The sequence below is a fragment of the Ostrea edulis genome, chromosome 8, assembly GCF_947568905.1.
Source record: "Ostrea edulis chromosome 8, xbOstEdul1.1, whole genome shotgun sequence".
NCBI classification, from domain to species: Eukaryota; Metazoa; Mollusca; class Bivalvia; order Ostreida; family Ostreidae; genus Ostrea; species Ostrea edulis.
This window is the reverse complement of record NC_079171.1, coordinates 18,899,586-18,915,750: the sequence shown is the minus strand read 5'-3', so window position 1 is coordinate 18,915,750 and position 16,165 is coordinate 18,899,586. Positions and strand designations below refer to the sequence as shown.

The window sequence follows — 16,165 nt, the reverse complement described above, 5'->3', positions numbered from 1 at the left end:
TCAATCAACTTTATGAGAAATGGGATAATCTCAGCTTTCCCAAATTCATGAAGCAATATTTCATTATTACCTGCATATGATATTAATGTCGATATCCACAAGCATTTTCTACGAATCATGAATCTTTAACCCATGGCAATCTACCAATAACTAAGTCGATGTTCCAGGGGTTTCAACAATCTTGTTTAAAGTCAGCATTTCACAATTTATAAGGTCTTTATAATGGCCCAGTTACACTAAGATGAGTTGAGTTAACATCTAGTTAATGCTATATAGATGTAAGTTACACTAAGATGAGTTGAGTTAACATCTAGTTAATGCTATATAGATGTAAGTTACACTAAGATGAGTTGAGTTAACATCTAGTTAATGCTATATAGATGTAAGAGTTGAGTTAACATCTAGTTAATGCTATATAGAAGAGATAATGGGATGTTAACTGTCTGTTCGAGATAACTAACCGTTGTACAAATACTGTCATTAGGTTGAATGCTGTCCGACATGTTTCATACAGGTAAATACCCATTGATAGGTGATTTCGACCGCAGATTACTCTATTTACCCAATCAAGATAAAGGGCTCATGGTGGGTGTGAACACTTAACAGGGGATGCTCACTTCTCCTAGGCACCTGATCCAAAATTTGATGTTTCCAGGGGTCCACCTTTGCTCAACTTTGTATTAGTTATACGCTGTACTAGGATTTACAATATTGATCACTGTTTGTTACCTTCACCTTTTCATGATTAGAGGGTCCTTTGCACTAGTCTGGTAAAGTGCTGCATATTTTCCCAAATTAATGTATCACAATGTTTTTTTTTTAAATACGGAGTACGTGCTTTATTTAAACTTATGTAAAGAGATGCCTTCAGATGCAGATATATATTTGATATTGATGGAGTATGTACAGAAATAAAATGAAAATATAACACCTCATACTAATTTTAACACATATATATACATGTACAGATATGCTCAACATTATGGCTCAAATAAAAATTTTGTGGATAAAAATACAATGGTAATTCACTCAAAACCTATAATTAACAAACAGTCTTACAAACCTATAATTAACAAACAGTCTTACAAGTACACAGCAGGTAAAGTCACCAACAATTACAAATGTAATTCACTTTATATGTTCCTCTCTCACAGTCAATTCAACCTTCAACATTTTTGTCGACAAAAGATTTAAAGCTGATGTCGATCACCAAACAGTGTACAGCTTCTTATTTCACAGTCGATCACCAGTGTACAGCTTCTTATTTATGGAGTATGTACAGAAATAAAATGAAAATATAACACCTCATACTAATTTTAAAACATATATATACATGTACAGATATGCTACAGATATGTACAGCTTCTTATTTCACAGTCGATCACCAGTGTACAGCTTCTTATTTCACAGTCGATCACCAAACAGTGAACAGCTTCTTATTTCACAGCGCTATTGGAGTTATGTCCCTTCCATCTCATGATGCCTGCCGACTTTTAGACCCCTTACAGCCAGGGATGCCATGCTGGGTCCATTCTGCACAGATTGTCATGGCTGTTTGCTGCTGCTACAAGGGTGCTCACACGGCTCTCCGCTCCATCAAACGTGGCTAAATCTACAACAACAGGCAATATATAAACAGAACTGCAGCCATCAAGGCTCTAAACAAAGAAGTTCACAAACGTGGTTAAATCTACAACAACAGGCAATATATAAACAGAACTGCAGCCATCAAGGCTCTAAACAAAGTAGTTCATAATGATTGCTACATGTACAGGATATCTAATCAAGTCTAAGAACATTGCATACATAAAAACAAATGTGATTGACACTTCTGTTGATTCTGTTTGCTCAAATGGCCTTTTTAAAGACCATGACAAATTCACAGCTTTGTATTACTTAAGGTGATGCAAGATCTTTCTGTTCAAAGATACATAGCTTGTGTCAGGAGAGAATAGTACATCCATTCTCCATGACTACATTACCTTAGTTCAGGATCATTAAACCATCACCTAACAAGTACCAGTATTCTCATACCTAAACAGACTCAATCAGGCTCCTGCTACAAAGTTAATTCACATACCTAAACAGACTCAATCAGGCTCCTGCCACAAAGTTAATTTTTATACCTAAACAGACTCAATCAGGCTCCTGCCACAAAGTTGATTCACATACCTAAACAGACTCAATCAGGCTCCTGCCACACAATTAATTCTCATACCTAAACAGACTCAATCAGGCTCCTGCCACAAAGTTAATTCACATACCTAAACAGACTCAATCAGGCTCCTGCCACACAGTTAATTCTCATACCTAAACAGACTCAATCAGGCTCCTGCCACACAGTTAATTCACATACCTAAACAGACTCAATCAGGCTCCTGCCACACAGTTAATTCTCATACCTAAACAGACTCAATCAGGCTCCTGCCACACAGTTAATTCACATACCTAAACAGACTCAATCAGGCTCCTGCCACACAGTTAATTCTCATACCTAAACAGACTCAATCAGGCTCCTGCCACACAGTTAATTCTCATACCTAAACAGACTCAATCAGGCTCCTGCCACAAAGTTAATTCACATACCTAAACAGACTCAATCAGGCTCCTGCCACACAGTTAATTCACATACCTAAACAGACTCAATCAGGCTCCTGCCACACAGTTAATTCTCATACCTAAACAGACTCAATCAGGCTCCTGCCACACAGTTAATTCACATACCTAAACAGACTCAATCAGGCTCCTGCCACAAAGTTAATTCTCATACCTAAACAGACTCAATCAGGCTCTTGCCACAAAGTTAATTCACAGACATGCATTGCATGTATTAATGCTAATGACACAGAATTCATTAAAGCCTGCATGTCCACGTTCAAATGCAGAATCAACTATCTATACATGAAACATGAAAGCTCTTAGTGGAAAAGTCTGCTGTAAACTTGACTTTTACTTCATGATAAAAAATTCTTTCTTTCATGATCAACTACCTAAGTATAAAATATGAAGGTTTTTTGCTGGAGACTGTTCATGAGATATCAAGTCCCAATGGATGTGATGACCAACACACAGACATGCCCATAATTTACAGGACAGTGGAAGTGATGACCAACACACAGACAGGCCCATAATTTACAGGACAGTGGAAGTGATGACCAACACACACAGACAGGCCCATAATTTACAGGACAATGGAAGTGATGACCAACACAGACAGGCCCATAATTTACAGGACAATGGAAGTGATGACCAACACACAGACATGCCCATAATTTACAGGACAGTGGAAGTGATAACCAACACACAGACATGCCCATAATTTACAGGACAGTGGAAGTGATGACAACACACACAGACAGGCCCACAATTTACAGGACAGTGGAAGTGATAACCAACACACAGACATGCCCATAATTTACAGGACAGTGGAAGTGATAACCAACACACAGACATGCCCATAATTTACAGGACAATGGAAGTGATGACAACACACATATGGGCAGTTATCATCACACTTGTTATAGGCGTGCAGTAATCAGCACACACATTATACATGTAGGTGAACTATGATCAGCACACATTATAGGTGGACTATGATCAGCACACATTATAGGTGGACTATGATCAGCACACATTATAGGTGAACTATGATCAGCACACATTATAGGTGGACTATGATCAGCACACATTATAGGTGGACTATGATCAGCACACTTACTATGAAGTCTGGTTGTGATAGCTGCCACAGCTTTGTTGACCATGGTGATTAACTGTTCACTGTCCATGTCTGTTGGTTCTACTCCTGGCTTCAGTTCCTCCTGCTTCTGTCAAGCAATAACAATCCACGTAAACTACTGACCAAGTCAACAGTAGAGCAAGTCAAGCAATAACAATCCACGTAAACTACACACCAAGTCAACAGTAGAGCAAGTCAAGCAATGACAATCCACGTAAACTACATACCAAGTCAACAGTAGAGCAAGTCAAGCAATGACAATCCACGTAAACTACATACCAAGTCAACAGTAGAGCAAGTCAAGCAATGACAATCCACGTAAACTACATACCAAGTCAACAGTAGAGCAAGTCAAGCAATGACAATCCACGTAAACTACATACCAAGTCAACAGTAGAGCAAGTCAAGCAATGACAATCCACATAAACTACACACCAAGTCAACAGTAGAGCAAGTCAAGCAATAACAATCCACGTAAACTACACATTAAGTCAAGCAATAACAATCCACGTAAACTACACACCAAGTCAACATTAAAAGCAAGTCAAGCAATGACAATCCACGTAAACTACACACCAAGTCAACAGTAGAGCAAGTCAATCAATAACAATCCACGTAAACTACACACCAAGTCAACAGTAGAGCAAGTCAAGCAATAACAATCCACGTAAACTACACACCAAGTCAACAGTAGAGCGAGTCAAGCAATGACAATCCACGTAAACTACATACCAAGTCAACATTAAAAGCAAGTCAAGCAATGACAATCCACGTAAACTACACACCAAGTCAACAGTACAGCAAGTCAAGCAATGACAATCCACGTAAACTACACACCAAGTCAACATTAAAAGCAAGTCAAGCAATGACAATCCACGTAAACTACACACCAAGTCAACAGTACAGCAAGTCAAGCAATGACAATCCACGTAAACTACACACCAAGTCAACATTAAAAGCAAGTCAAGCAATGACAATCCACGTAAACTACACACCAAGTCAACATTAAAAGCAAGTCAAGCAATGACAATCCACGTAAACTACACACCAAGTCAACAGTACAGCAAGTCAAGCAATGACAATCCACGTAAACTACACACCAAGTCAACAGTAGAGCACGTCAAGCAATAACAATCCACGTAAACTACATACCAAGTCAACATTAAAAGCAAGTCAAGCAATGACAATCCACGTAAACTACACACCAAGTCAACATTAAAAGCAAGTCAAGCAATGACAATCCACGTAAACTACACACCAAGTCAACAGTACAGCAAGTCAAGCAATGACAATCCACGTAAACTACACACCAAGTCAACAGTAGAGCACGTCAAGCAATAACAATCCACGTAAACTACACACCAAGTCAACATTAAAAGCAAGTCAAGCAATGACAATCCACGTAAACTACACACCAAGTCAACATTAAAAGCAAGTCAAGCAATGACAATCCACGTAAACTACACACCAAGTCAACAGTAGAGCAAGTCAAGCAATGACAATCCACGTAAACTACACACCAAGTCAACAGTAGAGCAAGTCAAGCAATGACAATCCACGTAAACTACACACCAAGTCAACAGTAGAGCGAGTCAAGCAATAACAATCCACGTAAACTACACACCAAGTCAACAGTAGAGCAAGTCAAGCAATGACAATCCACGTAAACTACACACCAAGTCAATAGTACAGCAAGTCAAGCAATGACAATCCACGCAAACTACAGACCAAGTCAACAGTAGAGCAAGTCAAGCATCCATGTAAACTACACACCAAGTCAACAGTAGAGCAAGTCAAGCAACAACAATCCACGTAAACTACACACCAAGTCAACAGTAGAGCAAGTCAAGCAACAACAATCCACGTAAACTACACACCAAGTCAACAGTACAGCAAGTCAAGCAATGACAATCCACGTAAACTACACACCAAGTCAACAGTAGAGCAAGTCAAGCAATGACAATCCACGTAAACTACACACCAAGTCAACAGTAGAGCAAGTCAGTCACAACTACTAAAATCCAAATTATCTGATCGGAATAATAAAAGATAAACACAACTTACTTTCTTGTGCCACGTAATATATTCGTCTCTGAGCACAGCACGTAGAAAACTGGGCAGTTTGTATTGTGGCTGAACCAGACATCTGGCCGAAGCAACCATGGATGCAGTTAGTGGACCGTTAACTCCGGTCATTGTCAAGAACTCGGCAACATTCGGGGTCAATCGGAATGGTACTGGGCGGTTAGCATCCAGCTCTCCTATTAATAAAGAGATGTTTCAAAAACTTTGTCACTATTACACATGCTTCCTATCTGGAAACACCATGGATGATATCAGAATTAATAGCTTGTATGTTATCTGACTTTTCTACCATAGTGTTTCCTACATGTCATGGCTGACTAGGCAAACTGGTGAATCTGTTCATTTACCTTCAGCATTTCCCAATTACCAAATACACAATGTCTCATACAATAGTCATTTCAGACTGCAGCCTGAGCTTTACCTGACTGGTCATCTATGTCGAACTTGAAATAAGAAATGTTGATGTAGCCACAGTCTTGGTGAAGGTATATCATGTCAGGGTTCATTCTAGTCAGATGGAGGACAAACTCTGCAAACCCCATCAGTGCCAATTGTATCGTCAGCTGTTGATAATAGTAAACACTGGGTAACACAAACAGGAAGTGTCTCATCTAACTGAAGGTGATTATCAATAAATATATTCAGAATGTAGTCACATACAGTCACCAAGTCACGACCTGATGCTGCTGCTTAACTTGTGTGGGTGACATACGCACTCACACACATGTATCTGGTAATTTGCGGGTTTTGATTGTTGAGTATGTAAAACTTATACGGTACCAATTTTGATGCACCAGATGCGCATTTCGACAAAAGTTTCTTATGTCCTTGTCCAAATTACCTTGCTAAGGTTACTGTACTTACAAGATTGCAAATAAAATTGAAATCATGAAACACGACTCTTATTTCATAATAATGACAGTAATGCATATACTTAATTATTGAAATATAAGCAAAATTTATAATTCGCATCACAAAAAATTGTGCATTATAATTATATGAAAAAAATTTGAAATAAATGTTAAATCTATACATACAGGTACATATAATATGATAGAGGTACATATAATATGATAGAGGTGCATATAATATGATACAGGTACATATAATATGATAGAGGTACATATAATATGATACAGGTACATATAATATGATAGAGGTGCATATAATATGATAGAGGTACATATAATATGATAGAGGTGCATATAATATGATAGAGGTGCATATAATATGATAGAGGTACATATAATATGATAGAGGTACATATAATATGATAGAGGTGCATATAATATGATAGAGGTACATATAATATGATAGAGGTACATATAATATGATAGAGGTACAAAGATGTAAAGTGTGATTCTATCAGTCAAATACATATAATATGATAGAGGTGCATATAATATGATAGAGGTACATATAATATGATAGAGGTGCATATAATATGATAGAGGTGCATATAATATGATAGAGGTACATATAATATGATAGAGGTACATATAATATGATAGAGGTGCAAAGATGCATCCTAAAGTGTCATTCTATCAGTCAAATTGATTTTTGATTCACAACTGAGTAAATTAAGTTTGGTTCATTATAAAAGAATAAAATGTATAAATCATGTCAATCTACTTCACTTAATTCTTAATTCAACGACATTTCTGATTGGCTAGAAAATGACCAATCAACACTAAAATCACTAAAACAAACAATATGGAGGAGCAGGATGACAATCCAGTGCTCAAATATCCTCCTAAACCATTGTGCGTTTATTTTGGTTTTAGATAGACAATAAAATATCAGACAAAATGTAAGCTATGTTTTAATCATTCCCAATAATTTACTGTAATCATGTAAATGAGTGATTAAACAACCATGTTAGTCAAATTAGCATAATATGCTTTTAAGATTTGCATTTATTTAAAATTCACTGATTCTGTGATATTATAACAATTAATATATTGATTTTCTCCAAGTTTCAAGAACGATACTCATATAGTTAAAGAACATTATTGTCAATTTCACCTAGTTAAGAATGCTTAACATTACATGTATTTCACCTAGTTAAGAATGCTTAACATTACATGTATTTCACCTAGTTAAGAATGCTTAACATTACATGTATTTCACCTAGTTAAGAATGCTTAACATGATATGTATTTCATCAAAATATTGAATTAACTTAGTTACTATGTAAATACAGTCAGCTTGTGAATTGAACAGAATGGCTTAATTGAAGTTTGTGAATCATTGCAGTCATATAATATGATAAAAAGAATTGTGGTTGTAAATTGTACACCATCACTTTATCAATACAATGTATATAAATTTACATTTAAAAGTCCATGACCCATTACAAAACAAATACTCGGTCCATATCTCTCATGGACCACACAGCTTTAACCCGTGAGGAAATTGGCATGATAAAAAATTCAACAGATGCATGTGGTGTAACAGCCTGGTGATGAATTGTTTTTGTTCTTTTTACAAAAGTTAAAAATTCATACAAGTAATTTGTGTAGGTAATAAATTTACCAATATGAGACGTAAATACCTATGTATCTGTTTTATTTACCACAGATTAAAATGTGTGTCCAATGACACATAAACGTCATTTAGGGTACTGGGCGGAGCTTGCATACGCATAATTCTTACCTACGAATGAAAATTACGATAAAACGACACTATTTCCAATCATATATATAATTGTTGGAATATATAAATAAGTAATGATGTGAATAAAAGTAGTAACGGTCTTTTCTGTTTGTTTATGATGCAAGTACGTTGGTTTAAACACAGAGTAATTTCAATAAATTTACAACATGCTAATTTTGACTTATTAACACCATAAACCGCAAGTATTTCATAAAAGAGGGATCTTCAAAAACCTAAACAGATATGATCATTTTTCAAACTCCGAAAGAATAAACATGGTGCTAGGCCCGTGGCAAACTCTAGGCATCCCCAAATTCCCTCTGTTAAGCAAATTACCCATCTTCTATTTACTTCTTAATGCAAATACTTACAACTAGATTTACTCTGACCCACAGAAAACTACAATTACAAATATAAACTGACCGTTTTCCTGAATGTCCAGTAATCAGTGGCGGTCTGGAATGTGTGAACTGCCCACTCCTTTAGCAGCCCCCGTGGGACCATGTTACTCTGTACATCCTTCAGAATGTCCCTTAACACCTGGTGACTGGCCTGTGACCCCCGAGCCTGCACAGTTGCCAGGCGCTCATAATACCTAGCAACAGGAGCATCATGTTCAAGACCTCGCTTCGTGCATCTCTGTGAGAATGAAACAATCATGTGACTTTTAGATAATATATACTCATATATCGTTAATTATCATACACTGACAACCTAGTTTAGACTACATGCAAGTCTAACATGGCATATCCTTTTCTCGGAGCTGAAAATTTCTACGAAAAGTTGAAATGTAGTCTAGAAACTCTCTTTAAGACTTCTACTCCCAACTTCCTTTATTCAGAGCTAATCATTCCTGCACTTTTGATCAGCTTCAACAGTTACAGACATCTCTGTTTCTATAAAACATTAGAAAACTGTCAGAAAAAGCTCCACAACAAATATTTTAATGTAAGATCAACAGAGGCCCTTCTAATGTTAAAGAGATTCATCATCTTGAGTGTCATTATATGAGCTTAGAGATCACTAAACTTATTATCTGGAAACCATTGTATGTAATATAATTATGAATTTTTGACCTTGGTCTTTGACCCCAGAATCAATTGTAGGTCTTTTTCAAATTATAGGGAGTTATTGTGTCAAATTTCATTGCAATAGCTTTAGGACTTCAGATATATAGTCTGGGAACAGAAGTGTGACAGAGAGGCAAAATGATGGACAGACTGATGGACCCCAATCCATGTTCCCAACTTTTTGCTAAAAGGGGGAAATAGAAAGATTTGTCAGGCTTTACCCTTAGTTTCTCGTTCAAAGTCCCCACTAGTATAACTGTTATATATACAGACAATGGCAATAATGACAGCATTCTATCCAATATCTGTCATCAGAAAAGTTACTGTGTATCACTGATTCACACATTCTGTTACTGTAACGGACACTCCACAACACTACAGACATATACCTGTTTATAAACATCCAATAATGAGATGGAGGCGGGGTTATCTTCCACCAATCGCATCTGAGGAGAAATGGCTACCACGCGGGGGACTGTGAAGTAAAGCAGTCTGCGAAGTGTTTCCTTCTGTTTGGTCAGGAAGTGATTCATCATTCGTAACAGCTGAAGTACTCGTTCCTCCCGACGTGATTCAGTGAGGCAAGCATCATTGACAACCAAGTAGGGGTACACCTGGAAGGTCAAGGTCAACAGTTACATGGTTCAAACAAGATGTGTTTGTGAAACACTGATGTCCCCATATGGTAGCAATGTAATTCTGGTACCAAACAAATGGTCTTGTCACAAGGAATACACAAATGAAACATATAAAAACCTATCACTAAGCATTCAAAAATTATGGCCAAGGTTAACAGTCTTTCAAACAAGAGGCCCATGGGCCACATCGCTCACCTGAGTCACCTTGGTCCATATCAGAAGATTTTCCATATCTATTTGCATGTAAAACCGTAGTCCCTATTATGGCCCCAAACCTACCCCTGGAGGCCATGGTTTTTGCAAACTTGAATCTACACTATGTCAGAAAGCTTTCATGTAAATATGAACTTCTTTGGCCCAATGGTTCTTGAGAAGATTTTTAAAGATTTTCCCAAAATATTTGTATGTAAAACTTTGATCCCCTATTGTGGCCCCATCCTACCCCAGGGGGGGCATGATTTCAACAAACCTGAATATGCACTATATCAGAAAGCTTTCATATAAATCTCAGCTTTTCTGGCTTAGTGGTTCTGGGAAGAAGATTTTTAAAGATTTTTCCTATATATTTGTATGTAAAACTTTGACCCCCTATTGTGGCCCCATCCGACCCCCCAAGGCCATGATCTTAGCAATTTATAATCTGCACTATATCAGGAAGCTTTCATATAAATCTCAGCTTTTCTGGCTCAGTGGTTCTTGAGAAGAAGATTTTAAAAGATTTTTCCTATAAATTTGTATGTAAAACTTTGATGCCCCCCTTGAGGCCCCATTAAATCCCCAGGGTCCATGATTTTAACAAACTTGAATCTGCATTATATAAAAAAAAAACCCAAAAACCCCCAACTTTGACCCCCTATTGTGGCCCCATCCGACCCCCGGGGGCCATGATTTTAACAATTTAGAATCTGTATTATATAAGGAAGCTTTCATATAAATCTCAGCTTTTCTGGCTCAGTGGTTCTTGAGAAGAAGATTTTTAAAGATTTTCCCTATATATTTGTATGTAAAACTTTGATCCCCTATTGTGGCCCCATCCGACCCCCGGGGGCCATGATTTTAACAATTTAGAATCTGCATTATATAAGGAAGCTTTCATATAAATCTCAGCTTTTCTGGCTTAGTGGTTCTTGAGAAGAAGATTTTCCCTATATATTTGTATATAAAACTTTGACCCCCTATTGTGGCCCCATCCGACCCCCGGGGGCCATGATTTTAACAATTTAGAATCTGTATTATATAAGGAAGCTTTCATATAAATCTCAGCTTTTCTGGCTCAGTGGTTCTTGAGAAGAAGATTTTTAAAGATTTTCCCTATATATTTGTATGTAAAACTTTGATCCCCTATTGTGGCCCCATCCGACCCCCGGGGGCCATGATTTTAACAATTTAGAATCTGCACTACCTAATAAAGCTTATCTATAAATTTCATCTTTTCTGGCCCAGTGGTTCCTGAGAAGAAGATTTTTTAATGACCCTACCCTATTTTTACCTTTTCTTGATTATCTCCCCTTGGAAAGTGGCCTGGCCCTTTATTTTAACAATTTAGAATTCCCTTTACCTAAGGATGTTTTGTGCCAACTTTGGTTGAAATTGGCCCAGTGGTTGTTGAGAAGAAGTTGAAAATGTGAAAAGTTTACAGACGGACGGACGGACGCCGGAATACGGGTGATCAGAAAAGCTCACTTGAGCTTTCAGCTCAGGTGAGCTAAAAATAGGTCAAATTCCAAGGTGAAGGTCAATAGGTCAAAATATTGAAAGGTGAAAAATTTATGGCAAAGATTATGGTTTTTGTGGACAACTGCCCCAAGATCTCCGATTAAAGGGGCATACAAAAAATTAAAGCAAGTTAAATGTCAAGTATCAGGTTCTAGGGTAGAGATTATAACACTGGTTACATCTGCAAAGTAACTCTAAAATTAAGCTAGAAATATACTGTACAACAAATTATTCCTTGTAAGGAAATCTTAAAGACAATTCCTTTTCATACAAGAAATGTTTCAGAAAACATGCATGCCCCCCGGGGTGCAAAATTGAAAAGAGTTTTACGTATGTATAATTTAATCTATAGTAATGCCAAAACAATTCAAAATATTGAACAAACAATATTTTTCTATGTCCAGAGTGGATTGTCCCTTGACCTTTGACCATGTGACCTTAAACTCAATAGGGGTCATCTATTCCTTAGGATGTAACAAATTTGGTGTCAATTGAGCAAATTATTCTTAAAATAAAGGAGAGAATATATTCCTATGTCCAGTTTGACACTAGACCTTGTAAATCCAAAATTAATAGGGGTCACCTACTCCTTACAATGTACCCAAGGTACCGAATTTGATGACAATCTGTCAAGCAAAGGGTTCTCAAGATATTGACCGGACAGTATCTTCCTATGTCCAGAGTGGATTGACCCTTGACCTTTGGACCTCAAAATCAATAGAGGTCCACTTCTACTCATTACCAGTCCACATATGATATATCATTTGGATCAAGTGAATTGTTCTTAAAATATTGAGCAATCATGTGGTTTACCAACTGACTGACCTGTGCAAAGCAATATGCACCTCTTCTTTGAAGGGAGCATAAAAATCTAAATTGATACAGAATTTTAAAGCAATTGCCAACCTTTCCATTGTGTCCCCGGATGTACAATCTTCGGGCGGCTGTGTTGTGCTTCTGTACAATTTCAACTCTAGGCATGAAGCGGGCAATCCTCACATAATAATGGCTGTGCTGTTATGATGAAAAAGTAATTTATGCATCAGCAACATACAACTTTACATCAATGATACAAGCAGTCACACATGCATGTTTGTGGGGAAGGTACCTATACACACATGTATATCCCAACTTATCAGAGACAATTTCTTACCCTATGTGAGCCGATTACAGTGAGCTTTGAATCTTGCTACAAAGTCATATAAATTTTGAAGGACACCTTAGCCTCTAAATAAAATGTGCAAGGTATACCTTCAAATGATGTTACAAAAATCTGCAATCCTCGAACAGAACAGGTCCTTACCTTTGGTAACAAGAACTCCCCCGGCAGTTCTACCTCAGCAGTGTGCTGAGAAAAGTTGCTCAAAAATCGACACTTCTCTTCAATCAGGAAAGATCTATTTAACAAATGTTTAATACATGTTATACATAATAATTTCTATTTTCTCACATGTAGCATGAAATTTTCATTCAAATAATTCAACACCTATGTTGTGTTCAGAGAATACAAGTATAAATCTTGTTCCAGGTACACTCAATGTGATGGCTTGTGTAAACAAAAGTATTGGCACATCACACACAATAGAGACTTCTATGCATTACTAACTTCCAGTCCACTGTCGAAAGGATCAATTCAGGTTAAGAAAAGACATAAAGGGGACAATTTTCTGGAAAAAGTTACATCATTATATCAACTTTAACTGGGTTTTTTCCTTGACGTATGTCCATGCATGTTTGAATTTTTCAAATTTACAATTTTTTTTATTTGCAATGCTGAAATTAACCTTCAAAGTCAACCTAAACAGTGTTTTCCTTATTTTAGCACCAATTTTAGCATGAATTTTGGCTTTGAAGACCATTAAGACAGGCCTGTCCCTAAATGAAATTATGATATTTTGAAAGATTGCAATATCAAGAACAATTTACGATAAGATTTTTAAGGGACAATCCTGCCTCGAGGTCAAAATTCAGAAAAATCCTACAAAATAATCGGGAACCTGTTTTTTCAAAACCAGGCCTGGAGGTCAGAAAACATTTAGAGCACATGTTCATACTCAAAACTCTGTGCTCTAAATCGTACTCACAGTGAAAAGTGAAGGTTATAAAACTTTTATAAAATCATTCTCACACTCAAATGGAGTACATGCTCAACATTTTTCGAGTATGTTTTGAAGCTTACTCAAGAGTTGTACTCAAAACAAACTTGGCTGAGTTTGAGTACAGTAAAAGTTTTATAACTTCCAGGTCTGGTCTATATTTATACATGTACCCTTAGTTAGCTAAGAAAGCTACACTACTGTCACTGTATGCCGAGGTTCCTTTATGTCATGATTCAAATCCACCTCACGCCACACTTTTATTTCTAAAATTTTGCCTTTTCAACATTTTTATTTTGTATAAATGTTATATTTTCCTTCAATACTCTAGTTAAAGTGCTTTTTTCTTCTTCAGAAGGCATTTAAGTGAATTCCCTGTACACAAGACAATCAAGCGGAACAATATCTCGAGGTAACAGACTTTGTTCCAAGGACAATAACCATTCATTATGTGTTACTCGACTCAAGTACACATGTCACATATAATAGCATGCAAAAATTGCTGTGTTTGCCAATTATGAACTTCTTTGGGGAAGAGTTCTGTTTTGTGAATTTTGTTTGGTGTATCTTGTTGTTGATGTATTGGCAATGTTCTAAGCAAAAAATGCAGAATCATGGTTTACAAAAATATGAAATATCATTTGGAAATAAAATGTTTAAATGATATCGTAAACAATACACATGTGCTACATCATAGTAAGAGATCTATTAAAAGTTTCCTCCTAATACATGTATATCCACATATTAAAGGCATTGCATTGTGTAAAAAACAGCCCCCTTGGTGGAGAACATTTCCTCATACTGTAACAAATGCCCTTTCCTTCAGACCAGTGGGTGCCACCAAAATGACTAGGTATTAACCTACATGTATACCCTTCTAAAACATCTACATTGTCAACTAAACTGCTGATGATACATGTACTAAATATCAGTGCAAATTGGAAATCCATTGATTGGTTTTAGATGTAGATCCGAATGGCAGACATACTTGGGTAATAGTTTGGTTTTGGCCTCCAGAATCTTAATCCACTTCTTCAGCTTGTTGATCAGGTTGTGTAACTTGGTGGATCCTGGGACACTGAAACATAGACACACTGAATACTAGAAAAAACTCATTTTCAAATGGATGGTATTGAATAGTTCATTGAATATTACCCACAATAAAATGAAATAAACTTAAAGCACTCTGTATGGAAATAACTTTCACTTGAAAATCTTCCAATTTACTGACTTAACAAATCTCATACGTCTTCAACAAAACGTACTGGACTATTAGTCTTACTTAAAGTCAAAGTCCGTGGTGAACTGGCTCTTCATCTTCTGAAACACCGGGTCCTGTGCAGTGGCCTGAGCACGGCGGGCGAGTGATTCCGAGGCGGCGCTGGAGAAGGTGGTGCTGACACTCGAGACATTCTCTATCCCCACCCCAAAGGTACTGACCAACTTCTTCACAAAGTTCAGGGTATGTGGAGTGATGGTTGCGTCAGCCACTACAGGACAGACTAAATGATTATGTATGAAGAATTGGGAAAGATACAGTGTAGTCAAAAATCAAAATGAACCATTTTTATAATAATTCTGATAATATACAGTCATCTGCCAAAAGTATTTGTAAAAAATCAAAATGAACCATTCAACCTGAAGTCTTATAACAATTCTGATAATATACAGTCGTCTGCCAAAAGTATTTGTAAAAAAATCAATATATTATCAGAATTGTTATAAGACTTCAGGTTGAATGGTTCATTTTGATTTTTTACAAATACTTTTGGCAGACGACTGTATATTATCAGAATTGTTATAAGACTTCAGGTTAAATGGTTCATTTTGATTTTTTAATTTAGAGAATGAACTATGTCTAACATTACTAAATATATTTGGAATTTAGTCCAAAGACTTCATTTTTGTTTTGCACTAATATCCTAAAAAAAAATCCTTGGGTCACGAACACTGCACTCTTTTGGTTGCCCAGTTGTGGCAAGTTTTCATTACTTCCTTCCTGTATATAACATTTTTAATTAGAAAACTGAACACGTTACATTGCTTCATGCCCGACAGTTCCTAAAACGGGTATCCTTTTTTTTATATTTGCATCATAAAGTGCAGATATGTTTTCTGTTGATCTATCAACCGTTCCGACCCATCTTTATTTACATGGGGTTTTCTTAA

At 36.7% G+C, this 16,165-nt stretch overlaps 1 protein-coding gene across 13 annotated transcripts in view; it reads right to left on the bottom strand.

Annotated features, from left to right (window-relative positions):
- Positions 1-811: 811 nt before the first annotated feature.
- Positions 812-16,165, bottom strand: part of LOC125661219 (transformation/transcription domain-associated protein-like) — a 114,283-nt gene continuing 98,929 nt past the window's right edge. For 7 of the 13 annotated variants that reach the window (XM_056147066.1, XM_056147067.1, XM_056147073.1 and 4 more), the window contains 10 exons: positions 15,279-15,486; positions 14,985-15,074; positions 13,204-13,297; positions 12,807-12,914; positions 9,936-10,160; positions 8,900-9,115; positions 6,243-6,384; positions 5,801-5,997; positions 3,719-3,824; positions 812-1,612 (listed from right to left, as the gene is read on the bottom strand). In XM_056147066.1, the coding sequence (XP_056003041.1) occupies positions 1,503-1,612; positions 3,719-3,824; positions 5,801-5,997; positions 6,243-6,384; positions 8,900-9,115; positions 9,936-10,160; positions 12,807-12,914; positions 13,204-13,297; positions 14,985-15,074; positions 15,279-15,486 (1,496 nt within the window). In that variant the 3' untranslated portion in view covers positions 812-1,502. Of the gene's footprint in view, positions 1,613-3,718; positions 3,825-5,800; positions 5,998-6,242; positions 6,385-8,899; positions 9,116-9,935; positions 10,161-12,806; positions 12,915-13,203; positions 13,298-14,984; positions 15,075-15,278; positions 15,499-16,165 lie in introns of all 13 variants that reach the window. The other 6 variants (XM_056147064.1, XM_056147072.1, XM_056147065.1 and 3 more) reach the window with 1 other exon arrangement.